The sequence below is a fragment of the Mercurialis annua genome, linkage group LG3 (genome assembly GCF_937616625.2).
Source record: "Mercurialis annua linkage group LG3, ddMerAnnu1.2, whole genome shotgun sequence".
In the NCBI taxonomy this organism is placed as follows: Eukaryota; Viridiplantae; Streptophyta; class Magnoliopsida; order Malpighiales; family Euphorbiaceae; genus Mercurialis; species Mercurialis annua.
The window spans coordinates 56,694,922-56,720,705 of record NC_065572.1 but is presented as its reverse complement, the minus strand read 5'-3'; the positions used below and the strand labels follow the sequence as shown (position 1 = coordinate 56,720,705).

The 25,784-nt window shown below is 36.2% G+C and overlaps 4 protein-coding genes across 4 annotated transcripts; 2 read left to right on the top strand and 2 right to left on the bottom strand.

Annotated features, from left to right (window-relative positions):
- The first annotated feature begins 44 nt into the window (after positions 1-44).
- LOC126671798 (putative pumilio homolog 20) lies at positions 45-1,577 on the top strand. The gene has a single exon (XM_050365606.2). The coding sequence runs from the start codon at positions 115-117 to the stop codon at positions 1,480-1,482; it is 1,368 nt and encodes a 455-aa protein (XP_050221563.1). The 5' UTR covers positions 45-114; the 3' UTR covers positions 1,483-1,577.
- Positions 1,578-2,920: 1,343 nt separating this feature from the next.
- Positions 2,921-4,567, top strand: LOC126671797 (putative pumilio homolog 8, chloroplastic). The gene has a single exon (XM_050365605.2). The coding sequence runs from the start codon at positions 3,035-3,037 to the stop codon at positions 4,442-4,444; it is 1,410 nt and encodes a 469-aa protein (XP_050221562.1). The 5' UTR covers positions 2,921-3,034; the 3' UTR covers positions 4,445-4,567.
- Positions 4,568-17,638: 13,071 nt separating this feature from the next.
- LOC126674847 (putative pumilio homolog 20) lies at positions 17,639-19,109 on the bottom strand. The gene has a single exon (XM_050369372.2). It carries the CDS (start codon positions 19,052-19,054, stop codon positions 17,732-17,734), a length of 1,323 nt encoding a protein of 440 aa, XP_050225329.1. The 5' UTR covers positions 19,055-19,109; the 3' UTR covers positions 17,639-17,731.
- Positions 19,110-21,325: 2,216 nt separating this feature from the next.
- On the bottom strand, positions 21,326-23,156 carry LOC126671192 (berberine bridge enzyme-like 18). The gene has a single exon (XM_050364926.1). The coding sequence runs from the start codon at positions 23,116-23,118 to the stop codon at positions 21,514-21,516; it is 1,605 nt and encodes a 534-aa protein (XP_050220883.1). The 5' UTR covers positions 23,119-23,156; the 3' UTR covers positions 21,326-21,513.
- Between the last annotated feature and the right edge of the window lie 2,628 nt (positions 23,157-25,784).

The following is a 25,784-nucleotide window of genomic DNA, read 5'->3' as shown; positions in this document are numbered from 1 at the left end:
CCCCAATCTCCTCGCACTTTTCCTACATTACTTTCATAGTAACAATTCCATTGTTTTCTTGAAAATATTTGTTTCTTTCGAGTCTGTAATAACTGCTGATCTCTTGTTTTAGCGATGGAAAAAGCAAATTCAATTGATGTTGCTGATGATTCTGAAACACCAAGGTCAACTTTGTCTCGGGTTTTTTCTATGGATGATCTCTCAGGTTCCATTCGGGATCTTTCTTTACATAATTTCCCAGGATCTTACACTGAATCATCACCAAGAACTCAAGAAGCTAGTACTGATAATCAAGAAACTCGGTCGGAGAACTCAAAAACCCCAATTCCAACACCATTGTACAACAATGTTGACATCTGGGCACTCAATATATCAACAAACAATGGTCTAGGTTCTAACTGTTGTTATTTCTCGCAGAATCAAGAACGTTTTCGTAACGATAATGGCGAGGTTAAGTTAGAAGGCGAGCGTCTGATTAGGTATGCTACGACTGTACAGGGTTCAAGAAACCTTCAGAATTTGTTGTCATCCACCGAACTCTATTCTACAACTGAAATTCTTTATTTTACAAGTGATATACTTAGTAGTGTTCTAGCTTTAGTTCATGACTTGCCTGTAATCTACTATCTGATGTTTCATCAACAGGGATGTTATGTCTGCTCAAAGCTAATTGATGCCTGCAATCCCCAACAATTGCAACTGATTCTGCTGACGATAACCCGTAACCCGAATCTGTTTGTTGAAATTTGTTGTGATATTCATGGTGTGAAGATGATTAAGAAGTTGATAAAGAGAGTAAAGAACACATCCTTTATATATTATCTGACAGACATTTTATTTATGAGATTTAATCAGCTGATGATCAATCAAGTCGGATCATATGTTATCATCTCTTGCTTGGATTGTCTGAATGTTGAACAGAACAGTTTACTGTACGGAGCTGTTATCGATAATTGTCTTCTCCTGTCGACAAATAAAATAGGCTGCATATCCGTAAACTATTTCATCGACAGAATCCAAGGTTCGCAAAGGCAAATCCTGCTTGAACTGATCGCCTACAATGCAGTTTTTCTTTCACAGGATCCTTCGGGTACTCATGTTGTGCAGAAAGTTTTAGGACTTGAAAATCCAATTTACAGTGCAATTACAGGAGCTACTTTAAGAGGTCACTATGTGACGCTATCTATACAAAAATGGGGAAGTCATGTGGTCGAAAAATGCTTGTCGTCGCAGGCTTCCGTGATTTACGTAGTTGAGGATTTACTAAGGTGCAGCGCGAACCAACTGTTGCAAATTGCGAGAGATCGATTTGGTAACTTTGTGATCCAGAAAGCTTTGAAAGCTACTAAGAAAGGGAATAGTGGTCTCCACCTGAAACTTTTGAAAAGGCTCGAACCGTCGCTCGGGGTTCTGCACTATGGATATGGGAAGAATGTCTACAGTTTGATCATCCGGGGAGTTCCAATTAATGACATTATATAGTTGGTTTTGCATATTTTTGAGTTCTTTTTTGGGTATTGTTAGTTGTGTAAAGTTATAGGCATATTTCTGGTTTTGTAGGTACTCTGTTTTTTCTGTAGTTTAAGTGTTCAAATGTAGTTTTAGTTAATTAGTATTTTTAATAAAACTGTTTATCTTTTCGTATTCATGTTCTTATTTATGCAATTTAAATTTTTGTTGGAGAATTTCCAATCGCCGTCATCTAACTCAAAAAATATAGAAGATAAAATCCAATTTGAAATCACCGTTTGCTGATATGATATTATATATGCTTTGTTTAACGCTTATATTTTCTTCCAAAACAAAACCTAACTAAAATTTATTAAAAACAAAATGAACCAAATCTCACAGTTGCTGAACTATACGCTTTTAACGAAACGGTTACCAACGTTCCGTTTGTAACATTTTGATAATCGAATTAATATTTTCTAAAAATGGAAAATTATCCGCTCATTTTATATAGACTATAATTTATGTGGCTGCCGATTTTTTCATATCTCTCCAATTTTTCATGTTATCTTACACATCAGTATTAAAACAAATAACACTTGATAACCAAATGATAAGTTATATGTACTAATTATGATCTGAATTTTTTTAAAAAAATATTAGTTGGATTACTAAAATATTATAAATAAAATATTGATAACTGTTTTGAAAAAATATATAGTACAATAACCGCAATTTTTAAAACCCTCATAGTACATCAGCTATGCAAAAGACACCGAGGTGATAAAACAGAGATGGTATTGGATTGATACTATTTAATTGAGATTTTTCTAATCAATAAATTAAAATTTGTTATAATTTAAAGGGATTATTATAATTTTGGTGTTTGAACTTGTCTAAATATATCAATTTGGTGTTTGAACTAATATTTATTTCAATTTGGTGTTTTAACCCGAAAATAAATTACATATCAGTGTTTTTAACAGGTAACCATCAAGTAGTCGGGAAAGGAATTGATTACATGGATTAATTAATTTACACATATACAAAAAGGAGGCATATTAAACATAAATGATGTGGAATTTAAAGACATAAATTAATTGAAAGACCAACGGTAAGAATTGGATATAAATTAGGGTTTCTTCTCCAACTATTTTCATTGAATAATTTCAGTTTGATCCTCTCTGGAATTTTAATAATCCCTAATTTAAATGACTATTCCCGTGCTTGTTCATAAAACTTATAATTTATTCACTTTTAAATTTCAGCAAACTTCATTCCAAAAAAATAAAATTTTAATTATCAATATTATTTATTTGGATGGAAACCCCTTAATAGTGGTAGAGAACGGTGATAGGTTAAATCTTAGGGGCATAAATGATCCTTTTCGCGAAAATAAATCCGCCACCTATACTAAAACTCTTTCTAGAGATTTTTAACTTCTTTAACTACTACGAATACGATACACATCTTTGCTTCTTCATCTCTATTTATACCCCATTCTCGCCGTTACTTTCATCATAATTCCATTCATTTCTTGAAAATCTTTGTTTCTTTCAACTCTCTCTGATTTCTTGTTTCAGCGATGGAAAAAGAAAATCGGACTAATGTTTTTGATAATCTTGAAACACCCCGCTCTAATCTGTCTATGAATTTTTCTGTTAATGATCTCTCCGGTTCCATTCGTGATCTTTCTTTGAATATTTTCCCAGGATCTTACTCTGATGGAGCAAGTAATAATTCCTTGGGTTCTTTCTCTGAATCATCATCAAGAACTCAAGAAGCCAGTCCTGATAATCAAGAAACTCGGTTGGAAAATTCAAGAACCCTAATGCCAACACCATTGTATCAGGATAATAACATCTGGGCTCTCGATCAATCAACAAACAATGGTCTAGGTAACGGTTCTAACTATTGTTATTTCTCGCATAATCAAGAACCCGGTCGTAACGATAATGGCGAGTTTTTGCTAGAAGGAGAGCATCTGATTCAGTATGCTACGACTGTACAGGGTTCAAGAAACCTTCAGAATTTATTGGCATCCACCGAACTCTATTCAGTAACTGAAATTCTTTATTTTGCAAGTGATATGCTAAATAGGGTTCTTGATTTGGTTCATGACTTGCCTGTAATCTACTATCTCATGCTTCATCAGCAAGGATGTTATGTCTGTTCCAAGCTGGTTGATGCATGCAATCCCCAACAATTGGAACTCATTTTGTACACGATTACCCGAAATCCGAATCTGTTTGTTGAAATTTGCTGTAACATTCATGGTCAAAAGGTGATCAAGAAGTTGACAAAGATAGTAAAGAACACACCCTTGGTATATTATCTGTTAGACACTCTATATATGCAGTTTAATCAGCTGATGATCAATCAAGTCGGATTATATGTTATCATCTCTTGCTTGGATTGTCTTAATGTTGAACAGAACACTTTCCTGTGCGGAGCTGTTATTGATAATTGTCTTCTCCTGTCGACCAATAGAATCGGATGTGTATCTGTGAACAATTTCATTGACAGAATCCAAGGTTCTCAAAGGCATATGCTGCTCCAACTGATTGCCAACAACGCGGTTTTTCTTTCACAGGATCCTTGGGGTAATTTCGTTGTGCGGAAAGTTTTAGGACTTGAAAATCCCATTTACAGTGCAATTACAGGGGCTACTTTAAGAGGTTACTATGCGACGCTATCTGTACAAAAATGGGGATGTCATGTGGTCGAAAAATGCTTGCTGTCGCAGGCTGTCGTGATTTACGTAGTTGACGATTTACTAAGGTGCAGCGCGAACCAACTGTTGCAAATTGCGAGAGATCGATTTGGTAACTTTGTGATCCAGAAAGCTTTGGTAGCTACTAAGAAAGGGAATAGTGGTCTCCACCTGATACTTTTGAAAAGGCTCGAACCATCGCTCGGAGTTCTGCAGTATGGATATGGGAAGAATGTCTACAGTTTGATCACCCGTGGAGTTCCAATTAATGAGATTATATAGTTGGCTTTGCATATTATTACTGTGCAGATACTCTGTTCTTTCTTTTTTGGGTTATTTTTAGATGTGTAAAGTTTTAGTCATATGTTTGGTAGGTACTCTTCTGCAGTTTAGTTTTCAAATGTAATTTTTGTTACTTAGTTGTTTGTTTTTTGTTTAGAAAAACTGTTTATCTCTTAATATTCATGTTTTTGTTTATGTCAATTAAAGTTTTTTTGGATAATGAAGTTGGGAAATTAGTAATTGAGAATTAAAACTTCCAACAGATCTTATTAACACCAGGCCCAGCAACATGGCTCTATTTGCTATGCACAAGTATGATAAGTTCTGTCAACTATGCACTTAAACACTTAAAACCCAACTTAAAATCACTCTTTGCTGATGTTAAATAATGCTTTGTCCAATGCTGATATTTTCTTCCAAAACAGAACGTTACCAAAATTTAAAAAACAAACCAAATGAAACTCTAACTATTTATGAACATATAACCAAATTTAATGACACTTCATCAATCTTAAGAATGCTAGACTAAGTAGGAGATAGCCAATAGTGAGCTTCGAACTCATGCATTATGTTAACGACGATTAACCCCGGGCATTAAATTTTGTATTTTGAACTTTCAGTTAGTTATAAAATGGGCCAATCCTTAATGATAAAAAGAAATTACATTTTATGACTCATATTTTGCAAACTTATATTTTACAAAAATAATGTATAAGAACCTCTTTTTTTTTTAATGTTTGCATGTTACACCTTATTATAATTTGGAAAATGCTATTTAACTCCATATTTTTACTCATTTTGTTGTACCGGCTTACGTGGCATGTTTCTATTTGCTCAATTTCTTTCAAAAATATATGCTTCAATTTCCTTCTTTAAATTAATCCACTCGCTTATTGTCACATCAGATAGTACAAGAATGTGGATTAAAATTGCTGGGTTAATAACATTACTCTTATTAGTTACTCCTATTTTACCCCTTATTAAGTGTTAATGAGTTAGGGACTAGGTGTCGGTAGGAACAAAAATGGTCTTACCGGCCGAGGATGATTGAATGAGAAGGTGGTCGGTTAACTCTATCGGTGAGATTTTTAAAAAAATTGAATAAAATAGCATTGTACTTTCTTTAGAATTTGAAGTCAAGACCTCTCATTGGTTTTTCATGTGCCTTAAAGACCTATCTAGTATCATTATTTACTCTTTCTAATATACATATATACTCTTAATAATGTACAAAAGTGCATGCAAACCAATTATAAGTAAAAAAAGTAAATGTAGAAGCAATTATACATTGATTATAAATTTAAAAATAAATTTAATTTACTTTAATATTTTTTTAAATTTATAATATAAAAACTAAATTTATAAAATAAAAAAAGTAGCATTTTATTAAAAGTAAACTTAATGTCAACCCAATATAAATTAAAAGTAAATTTACTGCCAACACAATAAAAATTAAAAATAAACCCAATGCAATAAACTAAAATAAACTGAATATATACAAAACTATTTAATTAGCCTATTTTAAATTTAAAATAAAATAATTTATTTAAACTCTATCCTATCGATTATAAACCTATAGAGTGAAAAATAATTGATATTAATTTAAAAGTAAATTTAATGTAAAGTCAATGTAAACTAAATATAAACTCAAAACAAACTCTCTATAAACTAGATGTAACAGACACAACGAAACACTGCGTTTCATTAAGGTCCATTTAGCGACGGATCAATCCCTTGCCGAACGCGTCGGCCAGCGACGCATTTCGCGACGGATAATTGCGTCGCCAAATGGCAACGGATAAATACGTCGCCAAATGGCGACGGATTTGTTTCTGGCATCATTGATTTATTTAGCGACGTCATAAATGCCGAAGGACCGTGTCCGTCGGCAATTCCGTCGGGAACATGATTCTCGACGGAATTCTGCTTTTTAGTAGCGTAAACCCTTCCATCCATTACCATTAAAAATAACCGTTAATTGCTGAGGTGTCATATAACTTTCCAGGAAAAAGGTTCAAAAGTCCTAGATGTTTTAAATATTTACAGATTTTGTACTTATGAATTGGCCTAATGTATTAAAAAAATCCGGACTTTTAACCCCTTTTCGATCCTACTCTAAGATTGAAAACTTGTCAATTTTACTCTATTTCGCATTTTATCGTTATAATTATACCATAATTTTTTAATTTTTGTCAGTTGTTTTACTTAAATGACGAAATCATTCACTTAACCATGTTTAAAGATAAAATTAAATTCATTTCCATTCAAAAAAAGTACAAATAAGTCCTTTATTTTTTAAAACTAACTAAAAATCATAATCAAATTAAAACTAATTTAATTCTTAATTAATTTAACTAAATATAAATAAATTTTAAATATGTACAATTAATATATACTATACATGGGGAACGTTATTAAATTTTTTCCAAATAAAAAAGACATAAATTTAATATTTCAAGGTACAATTGAAATGATAAAATGCGAAATAGAGTAAAATTGACAAGTTTTCAACGTCAGGGTATGATCGAAAAGGGATTAAAAGGCCATTTTTTAATATATTAGGCCCTTATGAATTTTAAATACTTTTTCACGAGAAATACTTGTGTGAACCAAGTTTACCACGTAGGATTGTGAACCATCCATTTATCGTGTGACATGTGGCGTAATTAATATGAACAACCAATCATTTAATGGCCTATTAATTAGAAGTTTTTTTATTTAAAACATAAAACTATTAAATGATTGGTTGTTCATATTAATTACGCCACGTGTCACACGATAAATGGATGGTTCACAATCCTATGTGGTGAATTAGGTTCGCACAATAATTTCTCCTTTTTCACCCCCTTCTTCCATTAAACAAGAATAATTTAAAATTAAAATATTTAAAAATAAAAAAATAATGATTTCCGGCAAGTGACATTTGTTTCTCACCAATTTAGTGTCACTTCACCTAATTATTGGTGTTTATACATCTTACCCTCTTCTTTCCGGCGTACAGAAATGTTTTTCGTCTTTCAGACCTCTCTCTTTGTTCTGTCCACCTCCATAGCCACTACCCTTCACCAACCTCCATAATCACCGCCTTCACCTTCAATTGCCGCTACCCTTACCTGCCATTGACCGCCGCAAGCCCTCTACTTCATTTGAGACGAAGCTCGGACAAAGAGATTCGTCTCACACAAAGTTCTTTTTCTAGACGAAGCTCAAACGTTGACTTTCGGTCTCAGGCGAAGAACTACGTGTGAGCTTATCTTAGACAAATCTCTTCTTCTGAGACGAAGCTCAGTCGTAGAGTTTCATCTAAGAGAAATCGCTTTATTTAAGACGAAGCTCAGTGTGTCTAAGACAAATCTCAAACGCCGAGCTACATCTCAGACGGCTCAAACGCAGCAGTTGGCCATGCGCTAAAAGGTTTTTTTCTTTCAATAGTTCTGTAATAAAAAGAAAAATATCCATTAGGTCCTTAATTAAATATTTAATCAATAAAAAACAACCCGTAAGGATTGATTTGAAAATTATTAAAAATATTAAGGTCATTTTTGTAATTTTTTTCCTAATTGATCTGGCTCTATTAACTGTCATATTTAACATAAAGGTTATTTATTTGATTTTAAAATATTAGAGGTATAATTGTTGAATTTAGAAACCATGAAGGTATTGTTCCAAAAACAAGTTTAAGAGAAAATATGTCCTTTTGAAAAAACTACGAGAGTTTTTTTATACCTTTTTCCAAAAGACATATTTAAGGTTTTCTGCAGTGGTTGGTTTGGACTTAGTATTAACTTAATGTAAAATTAATTTAAACCTAATGAACATCTAATATAAACTATCTAGAGTAAATTCTTAGTAAAATCATTATAAATTTAAAATTAATTATTCTAATTAAATTAATTTATGAAAAATATACACTATTAAAAATAAATTTATAAAGTGATAAAGAAACTAATAATGAATTTAATATAAAATGTCTAAGGTTTTTTACGGTAGTCGGTAATAAATTTATAAACTAATTTAAAATAAATATAAACATAATATAAACCTAATGTAAATTTAATGTGAATTCTACATTTTATATATGGTGAAATCTAACAAGAACAAGCCTTTGGTTTGGTAATATTGCACATGGTCACACACTTCAAGAGGTCATTGGTTCAAGTTATAGTAACAACAATATATTTACTTTAATTTATATTTTAAAGTTTGATCGCTAGTTAACAGTCTTTGATTGCAGTTAGTAGTCCTTGATCGCCACTTAACAGTCCTTGACTGCCATATGGTGGTGGGCGGTGGCCACCGAGAGAAGGGTCGTCGGATGTGATACCCTGTGTGTTCCCGGCGTTTTTCGTAGAGATTTCAGATGGTTTCCGATGTATTTTTGTTGTTTACGAAAACTGGTATGAAGTTTGTATGTGGTTTGATTTGAATTTTCGAGTGTTTGTATGTATGGTAACATTTGGGTTTTAATCGAGCATTAAAACCGTAGCAATTTTTAGTTTCGTCCAATTTTAAAAATTGATATTTAAGTATTGGACGATCGTCTAGATTTTGGACAATCGTCTATCTAAGTCTGTTTATAAATTTCATTATCGTTTCAAAATTATTTTACTCGATTTTTCAGTTTCAAACTCAGAATTCTCCCAACTCCAAACACTAATCTTTGATCATAAGCATACCTTAAAGATTGAAGTTGTTTTGATGATCCATAAGCTAATTTCATTAAGTTTTTAGAAGAAATTCAGGCATGCATCAAACTTGATTCTTGGATTATCAATGGAGATCCTTTTCTTTTCTTCTCAAATTTAATTTATGAGTTTTGAACTTCAAGAGGTATGATCAACCTCTGAAATTCTAAGTTTGTGGTTGCATATGGCTTTTAAGTTAATCTTTTCATAGTTTGGTTTGATTTATATGTCATGATGTTCTTTTATCATGATCACATATGTTTATGCCTTGATCTTCATATTAATTTGCATGTTATTATGATGATGATATTAAATCTGAAAATGGGTTGCATGTAAGGTCTGAGGTGATCTAAGGATTATGGCATGCTAGGTATGGCTTAATATCATGATTATATGCTTTATATAAGTTTAAAGGTGTTATTACCATGTTTGGTAAAGTTTGGGGGTTTAATTGTTGCTAGAAATATATGTATGGGCTGCCATGGAAACTAAATTGAATTTATATGGATGAGGTATTTCATTTACGTGTTGTTACGTCATTTTCATATTATCTAAAATGGTTGCAAATACTAATATGAAACAAAATTAAATATAATGGTACCAAAATGATACAAATTAACACTATGGTACCATTTTGGAATAAGACAAAAAAAATTGATACAATTTTAGCTAATAACTCTAATTCTGTTAGTTCGAAACTCAATATCTGAAATCAGTTGATGTCTCTCTCTAGGGTGTATCCCTTCCTCTCCCTAGTGGAGTTTTATTCAACAGTCCATCGCTATCCCCTTAAATAATCAAGCCACTCCTTTTTATACCTAGTTATACACATCGCCATTACTACACTTTACTCCTCCTCCAGATTGTTGTCCAAAATTCGCAACTATACTATACCAACCATTACTGCAAACCCAACAACCCTGCACCTACCAACCATGAACCAACAACCACTAAGCATAAATGAGCTCACATGGAGTGCAACCAATCTCACGGTAGCTGAACCAACACTCAACCTGGTTGAGGAAACAACTGAAGACAGGTTTGTCCTGGTGGGACAGTTTGCAGGAAAAAAGATATTTCAAGACTACATCGTGAGGGAGGTGCTTCTCAGGTCATGGAGGACTCGGCAGGGTTTTGATATTACAAAAGACGGAGATGGTACATACATCTTTCACTTCACCCTGAAAGAGGACTGTGAAAAGGTATGGGCTGGCAGACCATGGTGCATCAACAACCACCTCCTGATCCTCCAACGCTGGCCGGAGGATGAGTCTCTTGATTCCATCGATTTCTCCCTCTCGCCCTTTTGGATTCAGGCAATGGGCCTGCCAGCAAACCAACTTAATAACCAGAATGCAAGATTGATTGGGAGTCTATTTGAGGAATATGTCACCGCTGATGGAGAAGAGGGCAATCAGGGAGTGGGTTTTGGAACCTTGCGCATAAAGGTGATCCTGGATGTCAAAAAACCTCTGAGAAAGGGTTTTTACACAAACATAAAGGGTGGCCAAAAGAAATGGATTGACTTCCTATATGAGCGGATGCCGGACATATGCTTCCGATGTGGTATCATCGGCCACTCTACCTACTCTTGCCAAACTAAAGTGGTCAGGATAGAAAATCCAGAAGAGCCGGAGTTTAGCTCGAAAATGAGAGTGGGTTTCCGTAGAGGTAACCCAGTGCCTAGAAATAATTCCTCTGGAAGCCGTTTTAGAGCTACCAACACGGCTGTGCAGGGTGACTCCTCCGGGAGCTGGTTCAAACCACGGGAGACACCGGTACTGGGCCATCAAATGCCGATCAACCCGCTCCTTGCCAGACCAGGCCGTGGACCGCTGCCTCTTAACCATTGGATAGACAGGAGCAGCGCTAAAACCAAGACAACAGAGGATAGGGGTGTTCAGATTGGTGCAGGGAACGAGGCCGCAGAGGTGATCAGACTGTCTGATAAAGGGAAGCAGGTCAACTCTGATGCCTTTCCTTTTATTGGAAACTCTAAGGATAAGAGATCGGATCAGAATATGGCAGATGCTATTTACGTGCATGATAAGGAGGGTGGCAGGGCTACATGCAGTGCTGGGGAAAAGGTTTACCACCCAGACATTCTTAGGGCCGTTCTCACTGATGGGCTTCTCAAGGAAAGTGAGCCCAAGCTTCAAAACCCACTCGCATACAAACCAATACAATTGGACCCCTGCATTTTCTCTAAAGGCCTTGAACTACAAGCCACCTCAGCCACAGGAGCGATCTACAGTTCCCGAAGTGTCCTTGAGGAGCTGGGCCTCCTCCACCTTGCCTTGCCTAAGCCCACTCAGACACAAAGCTCTAATCCCACCATTAATTTGGATACTCCTCCTTCCAAGCCATGCACTGACGTATTACATACTACTGCACCATCCATCCTGGATATCTGTCCAATTCCAATTCCAACTGTGCTGTCTCGGACCAGCACCTTGCGAGAACGTCGACAACTACAACCTCTGGGGTCCGTTGAGACAGATCAACCAGTTGGGAAAATAGAAGATGCCCCGGCTAGGGAAGCCAGTACTCAAAAGTCACCTGTTCAGAGGGGAGAGGCTACAATACCAACCATTATTATGACTACTACTGAAGCTGAGCCTAGAGAGAACAACTTCACCTTCCGGTCCGAGCAGCTACCCATTCGCCGCCGGCTCAAAACTTTGGCACGACTACGTCAGGGGAACATTATAGCTGCAGAGGGGGATGAGGAGCACATTAAAGATGCCAACAAGGTCACTAAGGAAGCTGTGAAAGAAGAGAAACAGGGAACTCCCAAGCAGGGATCGAAACGAGGCGGGGGTAACATAGAAGCAGCTGAGTCAAAGAAGGCATGTTTTTTCCCATTATCCAAATCGGTGGAGGGCGCCAGCCATATTGGGCCCCAGAAGGATATATGAAGACCATCATATGGAATTGTCAAGGTGTGGGGAACCCTTTGACAATTCATCACCTTCAAGGGATTGTGAAATCCCATTCTCCGGGTTTGGTGTTACTTTTAGAATCTAAGAATGTTAGTCACAAAGTGGAAACTATCTTCAGAAAGTGCGGCTTTAGTGGCTTCAAATGCGTTGATCATTTGGGCCTCTCGGGTGGCATTGCGCTTGCTTGGCATTCCACAAGTAGTGTTAATGTAGTTAATTTTCAGAACTATTTCTTGCATTGTACGGTAGTTGATGAGATTACTAATGTGGTTTGGAACTTGATTGGAATCTACCTTAGTGTTTCTTATGCGGATCGTGTGAATCAATTTTGTTTTCTCAGCCATTATATCAATACGCTTGTAGGACCTATTGTTGTAGGGGGAGATTTCAACTGCATCGCGTCAAATAGTGAGAAACGGGGAGGAAATCCCTACAATCTTGGCCGGATGGAGTCCTTCCAGAATTTTTTTCACGATTCCAACCTCATTGACCTAGGCTTCTCCGGTAACCCATTCACATGGAATAATAGAAGGGGAGGTAGTGCGAACATCCAAATGCGGTTGGATAGGTGTATTGCAAATTCGGATTGGCTTAGTCTTTTTCCTACAAGCTCGCTCTGCCATTTAGCTGAATTGGGCTCCGACCATCGGCCATTACTGTTGGATTCGTCTCCAAATGTGATAAAAGGTAAGAAGAAGTTCCATTTCGACCAAAGGTGGGGTAACAACCTGGAGGCCAAAAACGTCACCTCAGAGGCGTGGGTAGATGGTGACAACAATGGGAATGAGGGGACGGGGGACAATGAGGACTGTCCTCTGCGTACTGTCTGTAGGAAGATAAAAAAACTGTCGAAACAAACTTTTTGCGTGGTCGAACTTAAAAACCTCAAATGCCAGACTAAAGGTCAAACAGCTTCATTCGCAAATTGCACAACTCCATGTTCAAGGGTTTGATGAAAACGAGAGTAGGATCAAGAGTTTGGAGGAAGAGCTGACTGTCGAAGTCCTCAGAGAAGAGCAATACTGGCACCAAAAGTCTCGTGTTAACTGGCTCCGTTGTGGCGACAGAAATACGAAGTACTTCCATTTCAAAGTAATATCACGTCGAAGGCAAAATCACATTGTTCAGCTGAATGACAGGTTTGGGACTTCCTGCAATACTCAATCCCAGATTTCCTCCATAGCGGTTGATTACTTCAGAGAGATCTACACAACTTCAAACCCTTCAAGGATTCAGGAAGCAACGGAGGCAATTCACTGCAAGGTAACAGTAGGCATTAACCAAAGTCTCACTCGGGCCGTTTCGGATGCTGAAATTCGGCGAGCTGCTTTTGACATCAACCCGACTAAGGCTCCGGGACAAGATGGTATGACGGGTCTCTTCTTCCAATCCAACTGGGATACAGTCAAAACAGATATTACTGCAGCTGTCAAAGCCTTTTTTGATGGCTCCCCTCTCCCACGAGGACTGAACCACACGACCATTACCCTTATACCAAAGGTCAGCTCTCCGGTATCCATGTCTGATCTTAGACCCATTAGCCTTTGTCCCGTGTTTTACAAAATTATATCCCGCGTTTTGACAAATCGGCTGCAGCCCCATATGTCTTCTCTAGTTAGTGAGCATCAAAGTGCCTTTGTGCGGGGTAGAAACATTTCAGATAACATCTTATTGGCGCACGAACTGACGCATTATCTGAAAACTCGAAGAGGCGATTCAAGGTATGAATTGGCTTTGAAACTCGACATGAGTAAAGCGTATGAGAGAATAGAGTGGGATTTTGTCAAAAGTGTGATGCGGAAAATGGGTTTTCACCACAAGTGGATTAGATGGATTATGACGTGCATTTCGTCAGTTTCGTACTCGGTCACCCTAAACGGTTCATCACACGTTTTCATTAAACCTTCGTGGGGTCTCCGCCAAGGCGACCCACTGTCCCCGTTCCTCTTCTTGCTATGTGCGGAGTGCCTCTCCTCCTTGATGTCTCGGGCAGAAAGCTGTAACCAGATCAACGACATTAAAATTGCCAGAGGCAGCCCCCAAGTATCTCACCTTCTGTTTGCCGACGACTCACTTTTCTTCTTCCAAGCCACCGGTAATCAAGCAAACACGGTCACAGACCTCCTCACTCTGTACGGTCAGGCCTCAGGACAACAAGTTAACAGGAGCAAGTCTTCCATTTTCTTCAGGTATAATGTTCCAGAAACAATCAAACATCAACTTGGAATTCTTCTCGATGTTCGTAATTCAGGTGGCCAAGATAAGTATCTAGGACTTCCAGCCCTAGTTAACAAATCCAAGATGGCCACGTTCAAAGAAATCAGTCAGAAAGTCCGGAATAAAGTGAATGGTTGGCAAGGTAGTCTTCTCTCCAATGGGGGTAGGGAAGTGCTTATAAAGAGCATTGCGACAGCGGTTCCGGTATATACCATGTCCTGCTTCTTGCTCCCAAAGTCTCTCCATAAAGAAATTAACTCGACCATCTCCAATTTCTGGTGGGGAAGGAGAGATAAAGAGCGAAAACTCCATTGGATCTCTTGGGGTAAAATGTGCAGGCCAAAGGACGCTGGAGGACTAGGTTTTCGCGACTTAGAGCAATTTAATCTTGCCCTCTTATCCAAGCAAGGGTGGCGCTTCATAAATCAACCGAACACGCTGATTTCCAGAGTTTTTAAGGGAAAATATTTTCCCCACAGTTCGTTCTTGGATGCAAGGCACCACACTTTGGGCTCCTGGGCCTGGCGTAGTATCCTTCGGGGGCGAGAAGTATTGGTTAAGGGCCTTCGCTGGCAACTGGCTTCGGGAGAGTCCATTTCGGTTAAACATGATCCATGGCTGCATAACTCCTTTCCCTTTACCATAGATCAGAATACCATCAGCCCGGACTCCATCAAAACGGCGGCAGATCTCATTGACAAAACAGCAGGCATTTGGAAGGAAGGACTGATCAAGACAATCTTTAAAGAAAAGGATGCAAATGCAATTCTCGATCTGCCAATTAGTATAACGAATGGACGGGACAAGCTCATCTGGAATTTCTCTACCACGGGTTCCTTCTCGGTGAAGTCAGCCTACCATTTAGCTTGTGATAGCTCAAGGATCATGCCCATACACCGACCAATCACATCCTCGGGCCATTGGAAAGCAATGTGGAAAATGAAGATCCCTCCCAATCTAAAAATTTTTCTATGGAAGATTTTTAACAACGGCCTGCCTGTCAACAGCAATATGCATAAGTGGATTCCATCGAGAATCAACACATGTCCCCGCTGCTGTGACGCAGAAGATGTGAACCACCTCTTGATCCATTGTCCTTTTGCCGAGGCAGTGTGGCTTGGATCTCCTCTTGGTCGCATTATAACAGGTTCAACCTTTGGCTCCTTTGAATCCTTTTGGTTTCATCTGGTCGACCTTCAGGCAATGGGAAAGGAAGCTGAAGTTATGTTAGAAAGGGCTGCCTGGCTAGCGTGGGCCATTTGGCTCAGCAGAAATGCGTTGATCTTCAGGGGAGATACCGGTGACCCTCTCTCTACACTTCAGGTTGCTGATGTCTCTTTAAGGAGTGTAGAAAGGCCCTTGAAACTGAGAATATTAGAAGTGTATGCACGCAGCCTCCGCCTCAATGGACCCCTCCGCCAGCAAACACCCTCAAGATAAACTTTGATGGAGCGTTTCACAAAGCCTCAAGCAACGGAGTGGGAGCTGCAGTAATTCGAAACCAGGAAGGGAGACCGATTGCCACCGTGGCTCGAAGGTTCACTCATGTGAACTCCCCAACCTTGGTGGAAGCCTTGGCCTTAAGAGAAGCAGTCCTGCTAGCTAAAAGTAGGCAGCTCACAACAGTCATTTTTGAGGGGGACGCAAAGGGCATTATCGATGCTATGATAGAGGGGTCAAATCTGAATCCGGCGTGTGATGTGGTGTTGCATGATTGTCGTATTTTATGTTCTTCCTTCTCTGCTGTTTCTTTTAGTTTTATCCGGCGTACCGGAAATTGGGTGGCACACTCTTTAGCCAAAAAATCCCTTAAAGATATCCCGTTTTGTACTAATACTCTAGCCCATTTGGTTTGGCTAGAGGAGAGACTCATGTAGTCGTTTATCTTAATGAAATCACCTTTTCGACAAAAAAAAACTCAATATCTGTTATTTAGTCTAGCATTTCTTAGGATTCATGAAGTGTGATTCGATTTTGTTATATGTTTATAATTAGATTTGGTGCATTTTTTCAATAGATTTTGGTTAGACTCAGTATTGAAAGAAAATATCAGCACTGGACAAAGTAGGCGTGAAGCCATAAATTACTTTTGAAGGAGTCAAAATTTTACAATATAAAATAAAATAAAGGATGAAGGGGTCAATTTGTATTAAAAATTAAGTATAATTATATGATTTGTACGACTATTAATTAATCATGGCACCTGAATTTAGCTTCCTATTCACAAATTTCTAAAAAAAACAAATATCAGTTCTAAATTTTATCTAATGATCCAGTAAACTCCTTATGTTCAAAATAGGACTGACGCCGTCCTAAACTCATTAACTCAGATGACAAGACAACTTTGTCCTATTTTTTCCCTCGCCATGTTTCAAAAAGTGTAAATTTTTTGCTAGTCCAGTTTTTATAGTTGACTTTTAATTTACTCGTTACAATTTTTTTCATTTAATTTTTTTTATGATTAACTTATTTATTTCTCTTTTATCTTTCCTCGATTTCTCTAGTTCAAGTCTTTGTTTTTTCCATTGAAAAATTAAGTTTCTCTATCGTCTTGTTTTTCTCTGATTTACTCGCCTTTTGTTCCACTCGCTTTTCTCACGTGGCTTTCCAAAATTTCCAATTTTTTTGACACGTGACGAGGGAGAAAGGGGGCAACGAGTAAATCGTTGTCACGTTATCCGAGTTAATGGGTTTGGGACGACGTCAGTCCTATTTTTGACAGAAAGAATTTACTAGCCCATTAGGTAAATTTTAAGAGTTTAGTGATGTTTTTTTTAAAAAAATTATAACAGGAGGTTAAATTCAGGTACTATGATTGATTAAAAGCGATTTGGACTATTTAACACACATCGTTAATGTAATGTTTTTTTTTTTATGGTCAATTGACCACTTTATTGCTCCATATGGCTTCGCCATAAAAAGTGATTTCAAAAAAAAAGTTGGGTTTGCAGTTAAACTCGAGCTCGATTCTAAGTTTCAGTGTGTTTAAGTACATATAGTCAGACTTTCAAAAAAAAAAGTACGTATATTTGAAAAAACTTAGCAAATGAAAAAAGAGCCGTGCATGTTACTGGTGTTGGTAAGTTTAGAAACTATTAGAAGTCTTAATTCTCAATTACTAATTTACCAAGTTTAGCTTGTTAGTGTTACAATAGTAGATCTCATTTAATTCATTTGTTTGGCTTCATCCTCTATGTTTGAGTTAGATCATCTAACTCAAACATAGATGACAGTAATTAATTCTCCAACAAAATATTTAATTGACATAAATAAAAACATGAATACGAAAAGATAAATAACCTTTTAATCAATAACAACTTAATAAATAAAATTACATCTGAAAACTAAACTACACAAAAATCACCTACAAAACAAAACAAATCTGTAGAACTATACATAACTACATAATACCCAAAAATGAAAACAAAAATATGCAAAACCTACTATATAATGTCATTAATAGGAACTCCGCGGATGATCAAATTGTAGACGTTCTTCCCATATCCATACTGTAGAACACCGAGCGAGGGTTCGAGCCTTTTCAAAAGCTTTAGGTGGAGACCACTATGCCCTTTCTTAGTAGCTCTCAAAGCCTTCTGGATCACAAAATTACCGAATTGATCTCGCGCAATTTGCAACAGTTGGTTCGTGCTGCACCTTAGTAAATCCTCAACTACGTAAATCACGGCAGCCTGCGACGACAAGCATTTTTCGACCACGTGACTTCCCCATTTTTGTACAGATAGCGTCGCATAGTGACCTCTTAAAGTAGCCCCTGTAATTGCACTATACATTGGGTTCTCAAGTCCTAAGACTTTCTGCACAACATGATTCCCTGAAGGATCCCATGACAGAAAAACCGCATTGTTAGCGATCAGTTCGAGCAGGATTTGCCTCTGAGAACCTTGGATTCTGTCGATGAAATAGTTTACGGATACGCAGCCTATTTTATTTGTCGACAGAAGAAGACAATTATCGATAACAGCTCCGTACAGTAAACTGTTCTGTTCAACATTCAGACAATCCAAGCAAGAGATGATAACATATGATCCGACTTGATTGATCATCAGCTGATTAAATCTCTTAAATAAAATGTCAGTCAGATAATATATAAAGGATGTCCCCTTTACAATCCTTATCAACTTCTTAATCATCTTCACACCATGAACATCACAGCAGATTCTAACAAACAGATTCGGGTTACGGGTTATCGTCAGCAGAATGAGTTCCAATTGTTGGGGATTGCATGCATCTATCAGCTTGGAGCAGACATAACATCCGTACTGATGAAGCATCAGATAGTAGATTACAGGCAAGTCATGAACTAAATCTAGAACCCTCATTAGTATTTCACTTGTAAAATAAAGAATTTCAGTTGTAGAAAAGAGTTCGGTGGATGACAACAAATTCTGAAGGTTTCTTGAACCCTGTACAGACGTAGCATAATCAATCAGAAGCTTTCCTTCTAACTTAAACTCGCCATTATCGTTACGACGAGGTTCTTGATTCTGCGAGAAATAACAATAGCTAGAAGCTAGACCATTGTTTGTTGATTTATCAAGTGCCCAGATGTTATTATTGTCGTAGAATGGTGTTGGCATTGGACTAGCTTGTTGAGTTCTTGAGTAAGAATCTCGACAATCGCGTAAAGAAAGATCCCGAACGGAACCAGAGAGATCATCCATAGAAAAATTCATAGACAAATTAGACCTGGGTGTTTCAACAACATTAATCAAGAAATCATCATTGGAATTTTGTTTTTCCATGGCTTAAACAAGAGACCAGTAGTTACTGCAGACTTGCAAAAAACAGAGATTTTCAAGAAAACAATGGAATTATTTTGATGAAAGTTAAAGTGTACGAAATTGGGGTATAAATAGGGATGTAAGATAAGGTATGTTCCAATTAGGACTTGGAATCAGAATTTAAGAACGTTGAGACAAGTCCGTTTCCTATTTGGTTTAACCAAGTTAATTATTGTTACTAGAGATTCTACTAATTAAAACAGTTGTTAAAAAAGCTAAAAATATTTAGATATAGAGTTCCAGTATGCATGGCGGAATATATTGATCCTGGTAAGTTACACGAGTAAAATTAAATAAATTTATAATTTTTGTTAGGTTTAACTATTTTTTAAAGGCTTAATTCCTTAAAAAACCCCCACCTTGTACTTTTTCTTCGTTTATATCCTAACCTTGTAAAAACACCATTTGTACTCAATTTTGGGTTTTTATGTTTCATCTCTACCCAAAAGCATTAAATTGTACTTTTTTTTTTATTTGGAAAAGAGTTTAAAATATACTTTTTTCTATTTTAAAATATACAAATAAATCCTTAAACTTAAAAAATAATCAAATACATCCAAATAATAATTAATTTTTTTAATTTCATAAAATAATAAAAAATTAAAAAAAATTATTATTATTTTTAATTTTTTTTGTCGGAAATATTTTTAAAAAATTTAAAAAAAAATCGAAATATTTTTTAAAAAAATTAAAAAAAATTATTATTATTTTTAATTTTTTAAAAAAGATGGTATTTTTGTACTATTAATAACATTAATATCTAATTCGTATATAAGTTAAAAATGAAGGATTGTTTTAAACTTTTTTTCAAATGAAAAGAGTACAATTTAATGCTTTTGGGTAGAGATGAAACATAAAAACTCAAAATTGGGTACAAATGGTGTTTTTACAAGATCAGGGTATAAACGAAAAAAAAAATGCAAGGTGTGAGTTTTTTTAAGGAATTAAGCCTTTTTTAAATCCAAAACTTCACGTTTTTTTATCAATTACGACCAAATTTTTTAATTTTTACAATTATATCCAATTTAAAAGTTTTTCTTTCAATTATGACCAGAAATTTTAATTTTATTTTTTAAATCTAAACCTTTCAATTTTTTTATCAATTGCAACCAAAGGTTTATATTACCTCTTTTTAAAATTTAGACAATTTTTTTAAAATTTGATCGTAATTGATTAAAGATGAAAAGGTTTAAATTTAAAAAATAAAACTCAAAGTTTTGATTACAATTGAAAAACAAATTAAACATAATTATAAAAATTAAAAGGTTTGGTCAAAATTGATAAAAAAAATGCAAAGATTTGTACTTAAAAAATGATTAGGCCTTAATTTAATAACTATTTTTTTAGTTTTTGAAAGTAATATTAGTTTAATGTTAATAATATCAATATCAACATTTTTTTGAATCTTATTTAATGTTAGTTGAATGAATTCATACTGATATAATATGTTATTTAAAGACATGTTATTATAAAGACTTCACACTTTGAACATAATAGTTGAAGGAATATAAAGAAATTATATATACAAAATTATATAAATTTCTCAAAATAAAAGGATTATCCTCTAATAATTAATCGCACATTAGTGATGAAAGAAAGTCAAAATAAAATTGTGAAATAACCATCACTTAAATGTTGATATATAAATCATATAGTTAAGAAAAATATAAAATATGAAAATTAATTTATTAAAATATGAAATATTTTGTAATTTATAAATATGAATAAAAACTATTTAAATTATATAACTATAATTTTTTTTAACTTTTATTAATTTTAATTCCAATCATTTAAATTAAATTAAAACTTAACGTTTTTTTAATGAATAAAAAGAAAAACTGCCATTGCCGGGGATCAAAACTTAATTAATAACTTATATTATTTTAAGCTATACAAATTATTAATATAAATTAAATCTTACAACTTATTAATATTTGATAATGTAATTTAACTTGAGGAGGATAGGTCTCTTGCGGAAGGTAAAATTCTTATTTCGAATTTTAAACGGCTGAATACATAACTACGATTTTAACACGGTACATTATTTTAGAAAAAGAAACCCTTTATCAACTCACATGCGGCTGATCATACCTTCGTTTGTTTAATTTGCCTAAATTTCCCGAAGTCAATTGAAAGAAGAGTATACCTTAGGCACTAGAGGATTATTATAAAAAAAATTCAGCATTCAAATATAAAGGAGAAAAAACCACAAGAAAATTATAAAGACGACTATTAAAAGGAAGGAAAAAGGAAAATTCTATTCAAATTTAAAACCAATAAAATAATACAATAACGCATGAAAATGATCATGCTTACAAAACAAATTTGTTTATTCATTTAAGTACATAAAAATAAACGGTGCTTATTAATTAAATTACATTACATCATGCACCCAATTCAATAGCTAATTATATGATAAATTACCAAGATGATAGAGGTGGGATACTTTGTTCATTTCTAAAGAAATTAGCAGGATCCACTTGAGTCTTGACATGGACCAACCTGTCAAAATTAGCCTTGTAATACTTCTTACCCCAAATACTTGCTTGCTTATAGCTTGTGTTGCCTAAATTGTTGACACCAATATCAAGATCCCTGTAATTTACAAATGCTAGCCTTGGATTTTTTGAAACGTACGGAGCCAAGAAACTGTAAAGCCTTCTGATCCAACTGATATGCTTTATGCTTGCTTCAATTCCTTCTACGTCCCACCATGCCAAATGCTGAATTTTGTATATATTTCCAGCTCTGTGTGGAAATGGAAGGCTGGATTCTGAAATCTCACTCATTCTTCCTCCGTATGGACTGAGGATCAGTTGTCCGGAGCCTAAACCGACTTCGAAAAGGCGGTCCCAGATACCTTCGAGTACTGTTTCGGGCATTGGTTGCTTTACATAGTCAGATTTAGCTTTGAAAAATCTCACAGTTGGTTGTGTTCTATTGAGCAGAACCTCGCGGGGTGAGTTTGAGAACCCGGCGAAGTAGAGAATTGACTCGATCCAGCTCAACTCGATGCAGTCTTGCTGCACCAGACCGAGTTCTGGGAAATTCTCTTGCATATATGGAAGAAGTCTGTCGATGCTACCGAGAAACAACGAGTTGAACGATGCTCGTACCGTTGTTTTTCCGGAGGAGTTGACTCTTTCGATGATTATTCTGATGAATAGATCGTCGACAAATTTATCTGCAATATACTGCCACCGATTCACAAGCTGAGTTGCGTTCTGTTCCAATGTTTTGTGCACTGTAAATACAGTAACTGTAGAGGGAACCGGAACTAGGTTTATTTTCCAGGAAACAACAATTCCGAACGTGTTTCCTCCACCGCCGCGAATAGCCCAGAAAAGATCTTCTCCCATGGATTCTCTATCAAGTAATCTACCATTAACATCGACTAATAACGCATCAACTACGTTATCTGCAGCGAGGCCGAATTTACGGAGCAAAACTCCGTATCCTCCGCCGCTAAAGTGCCCACCAACACCAACTGTAGGGCAAACACCAGCAGGAAAAGCTAGGGTTCGGCTCTTCTGTGCAATACTATAATAAACTTTACCAATAGTTGCACCAGATTCAACCCATGCAGTGCGGTTTACTGCATCAACATTGACGGATTGAATATTGATAAGGTCAATAATAACGAACGGAAGAACCGAAACGTAGGAAAGTCCCTCGTAGTCATGGCCTCCGCTTCGAACCCTAAGGTGCAAACCGGATTGTTTAGCACACACAACGGAAGCCTGAACATCCGAGATGTTCAAAGGTGTGACAATAACTAGAGGTTTTGGAGTTGTAGATGTATTGAATCTACGGTTGTTTATGGTGAATTGCAAGACAGAAGAGTATGAAGAATTGATAGGAGTGTAAATGATTTTGGAAATGGAATTCGAGTCTTGAGATTGAAGGTGAAGACATTCAACAAAATCTTCATGATGATCGGCTGAAATTGCCTTAGAGAATGACAGGAAATAAATAATGAAAAGGAATGGCAAGAACGAAGAAATTTTAAAGCCTGGAGAATTCATATTTTTATGAAGTTGTTTTTATTTTGTGGTTTCTTGGTATTTAGGGTTCGTTTATTTATAGTGGTGATGAGGAGGATTGCTTGTGAAAGAAGTTAAAAATGTGAACGAGACTGGTTTAATTTTCTGGCGTCCAATCGGAGAACAATTCAATTAAGCACATCTAGATATTGTTGAGTTTCTTTAAATAAATGGATTGGAGACTTTGGTACGTAGAATTAGAAAGTTCAAATCCAAGAACTTCAACTTGCATGGAAAATGAAGAACATTCACGTTTGACTATTCATTTTTCTTCTGTTCGTACATTTTCAAATCGGAAAACTTTTATGTGTGAATTCGTCATGCTTGATTATTTTGGTAATACATCAAGTATACAAAAGATTAGGTTTGTTTTTTTCTGAAAGTTATTTAGACTCTGATTAATTTAGAATGCAACTACTGAATTTTTAAATAATAGAAGGCTTTATCATTTTTCAATATTCCACATTTTCAAATTTTTAGCCTTAAAATCTTCAATTTTAGCCTAATACTCAATTTTCAGTTTTAATTGCAGCCATGTGTTTAAATTTAGAGTGAAAAAGGTTCAAATATATATCATTTATATTTTTTTTTTTGATAAAAAAGATTGTTATTAGCTCATCCACAAGGAGTGAAAGGCAAAGAACCAAACGAATACAAAAAGCCAAGTCAATGTGACTTAATAAAACAATCTAAACATCTAAAAACATCACTTCCAGTATAAGGGAACTGGGAGTGGAATGAAGAATAGTACGCAACCGCCCGGCAAATAATCAAGTAAACCAACGACTCAATATCCGTATTCTCATGACTGAAGACTCTTTTGTTACGAGCCTTCCAAATCTCCCAAGTGCAAAAGTACCAAATTGTTTTCCATAGCTCTCTGTATTCTGGTCTAGCCCAAGCAATCCACAAATCCATGAAAATACCAAAAGAAGGGGGAACTACCCAACAACTACCACATTTTCTGAAAATAAAACTCCAAGTCCTCCAAGCAAAGGAGCAATGCATGATAATATGAATAGAGGTTTCAGGCTCTGAACAAATACCACAACCTATGAGAGAAGGATCGATGATACCTCTATAAACCAAAGTCGCATTACAAGAGATACTGATGTAGCGGAAGTCACAATAAAGAACAAGATACTTTAAAAGCTGTTGATAATCAAATTATGCCAGCAATTAACTTCTAAAACCTATTGATTCAAATAAAAGAATACTAGGCAATAGGCATCAAATAATCGTTGATTCAAAGAATACCGAAATTTGGGAAATAACAAATTAATTCTCAAAACATCAAAACTGCCGTTCAACAACTCATAAGATTGTTTAAATACTAAGACAAAATAAAAACCCTAAACTGGGTATAAAACGAAATAAACTAAAAAGCCTCAGAAACTGCCGAAATCACAAAAATGCCACTACGCCACTTTGCGCTCCATTTTCTCCATGAACTCAAAATATGTCTCCGCAACCGCATCATTCCCGCCAGGGTAGAAAAAATTCGACCTCGAATTTGCAGTAGCCTCATCATTAGAAGAATCACCATGAAAAGGAATCAAAGGCTTGACATTGAACACATCAGCCGTTCGGATATGGCTAGGCAATTTCAAACGGTAAGCATTGGAGTTAATTTTCTCGATGATCTCCAATGGTCCAATCTTCTTGGCAGACAGCTTGTTGTAGTCTCCAACCGAAAACCGCTCTCTAGTTAGAACAGACCACACATAATCGCCTACATCATACTCAACAAAACGTCGCTTTCCATCTGCAGCTTGTTTGTATTGTGAGTTAGCCTGTAATAAGTTATCATGAACCGCCCGATGAACTTCCTGCAAGCCATTCACAAAATCCTCTGCTTTCGACTGCACCTTGACATTGCTCGGCAATGGCATAAGACCCAATGGACCTTTGGGGGCGATCGAATACACCACCTGAAAAGGACTGAACCCGGTACTCCTATTGACCGCATGGTTATGAGCAAACTCTGCCTGGCACAATTTCTGATCCCAGCTTTTCACATGAGTGCCAACCAAACACCGCAGCAAATTGCCTAACGACCGATTCACAACTTCAGTTTGACCATCAGTTTGAGGGTGGTAGGCACTACTGAAATTCAGCTGCGTGTTCACCATCTTCCACAAGCTGCGCCAAAAATGACTGAGGAACCGAGTATCTCTGTCCGAAACAATAGACGTGGACAGCCCATGAAGACGGTACACCTCTCGAAAGAATAATTGCGCCACTGAAACAGCATCTGTCGTTTTCTTGCAAGGAATAAAGTGGACCATTTTAGAAAAATGATCAACAACAACATAGATAGAATCATACCCTCGTTGAGTACGCGGAAATCCCAACACAAAATCCATGCTAACATCCGCCCACGGCTGCGATGGCACTGGAAGCGGCATGTACAAACCCGCATTAGTTGTCGCTCCTTTCGAAACTTGGCAAACACGACATCTCTGCACGTACTTCTCCACCTCTTTTCGAATGGTAGGCCAAAAGTAAGATGAATGAACCAGATGCAAGGTCCTGTCACGCCCAACATGCCCCTCTCCATGCAGCTCTCGAATAATATGCATTCGCAAACTGCTCTCTGGAATGCACAGCTGGTTCCCTTTAAACAGAAATCTGTCATGCAACAAAAA

Excerpts from the sequence above, each read along its gene's own strand:
- LOC126671192 (XM_050364926.1), bottom strand. The coding sequence starts at position 23,118 with ATGAATTCTCCAGGCTTTAAAATTTCTTCGTTCTTGCCATTCCTTTTC.
- LOC126674847 (XM_050369372.2), bottom strand. The coding sequence starts at position 19,054 with ATGGAAAAACAAAATTCCAATGATGATTTCTTGATTAATGTTGTTGAA.
- LOC126671798 (XM_050365606.2), top strand. The coding sequence starts at position 115 with ATGGAAAAAGCAAATTCAATTGATGTTGCTGATGATTCTGAAACACCA.
- LOC126671797 (XM_050365605.2), top strand. The coding sequence starts at position 3,035 with ATGGAAAAAGAAAATCGGACTAATGTTTTTGATAATCTTGAAACACCC.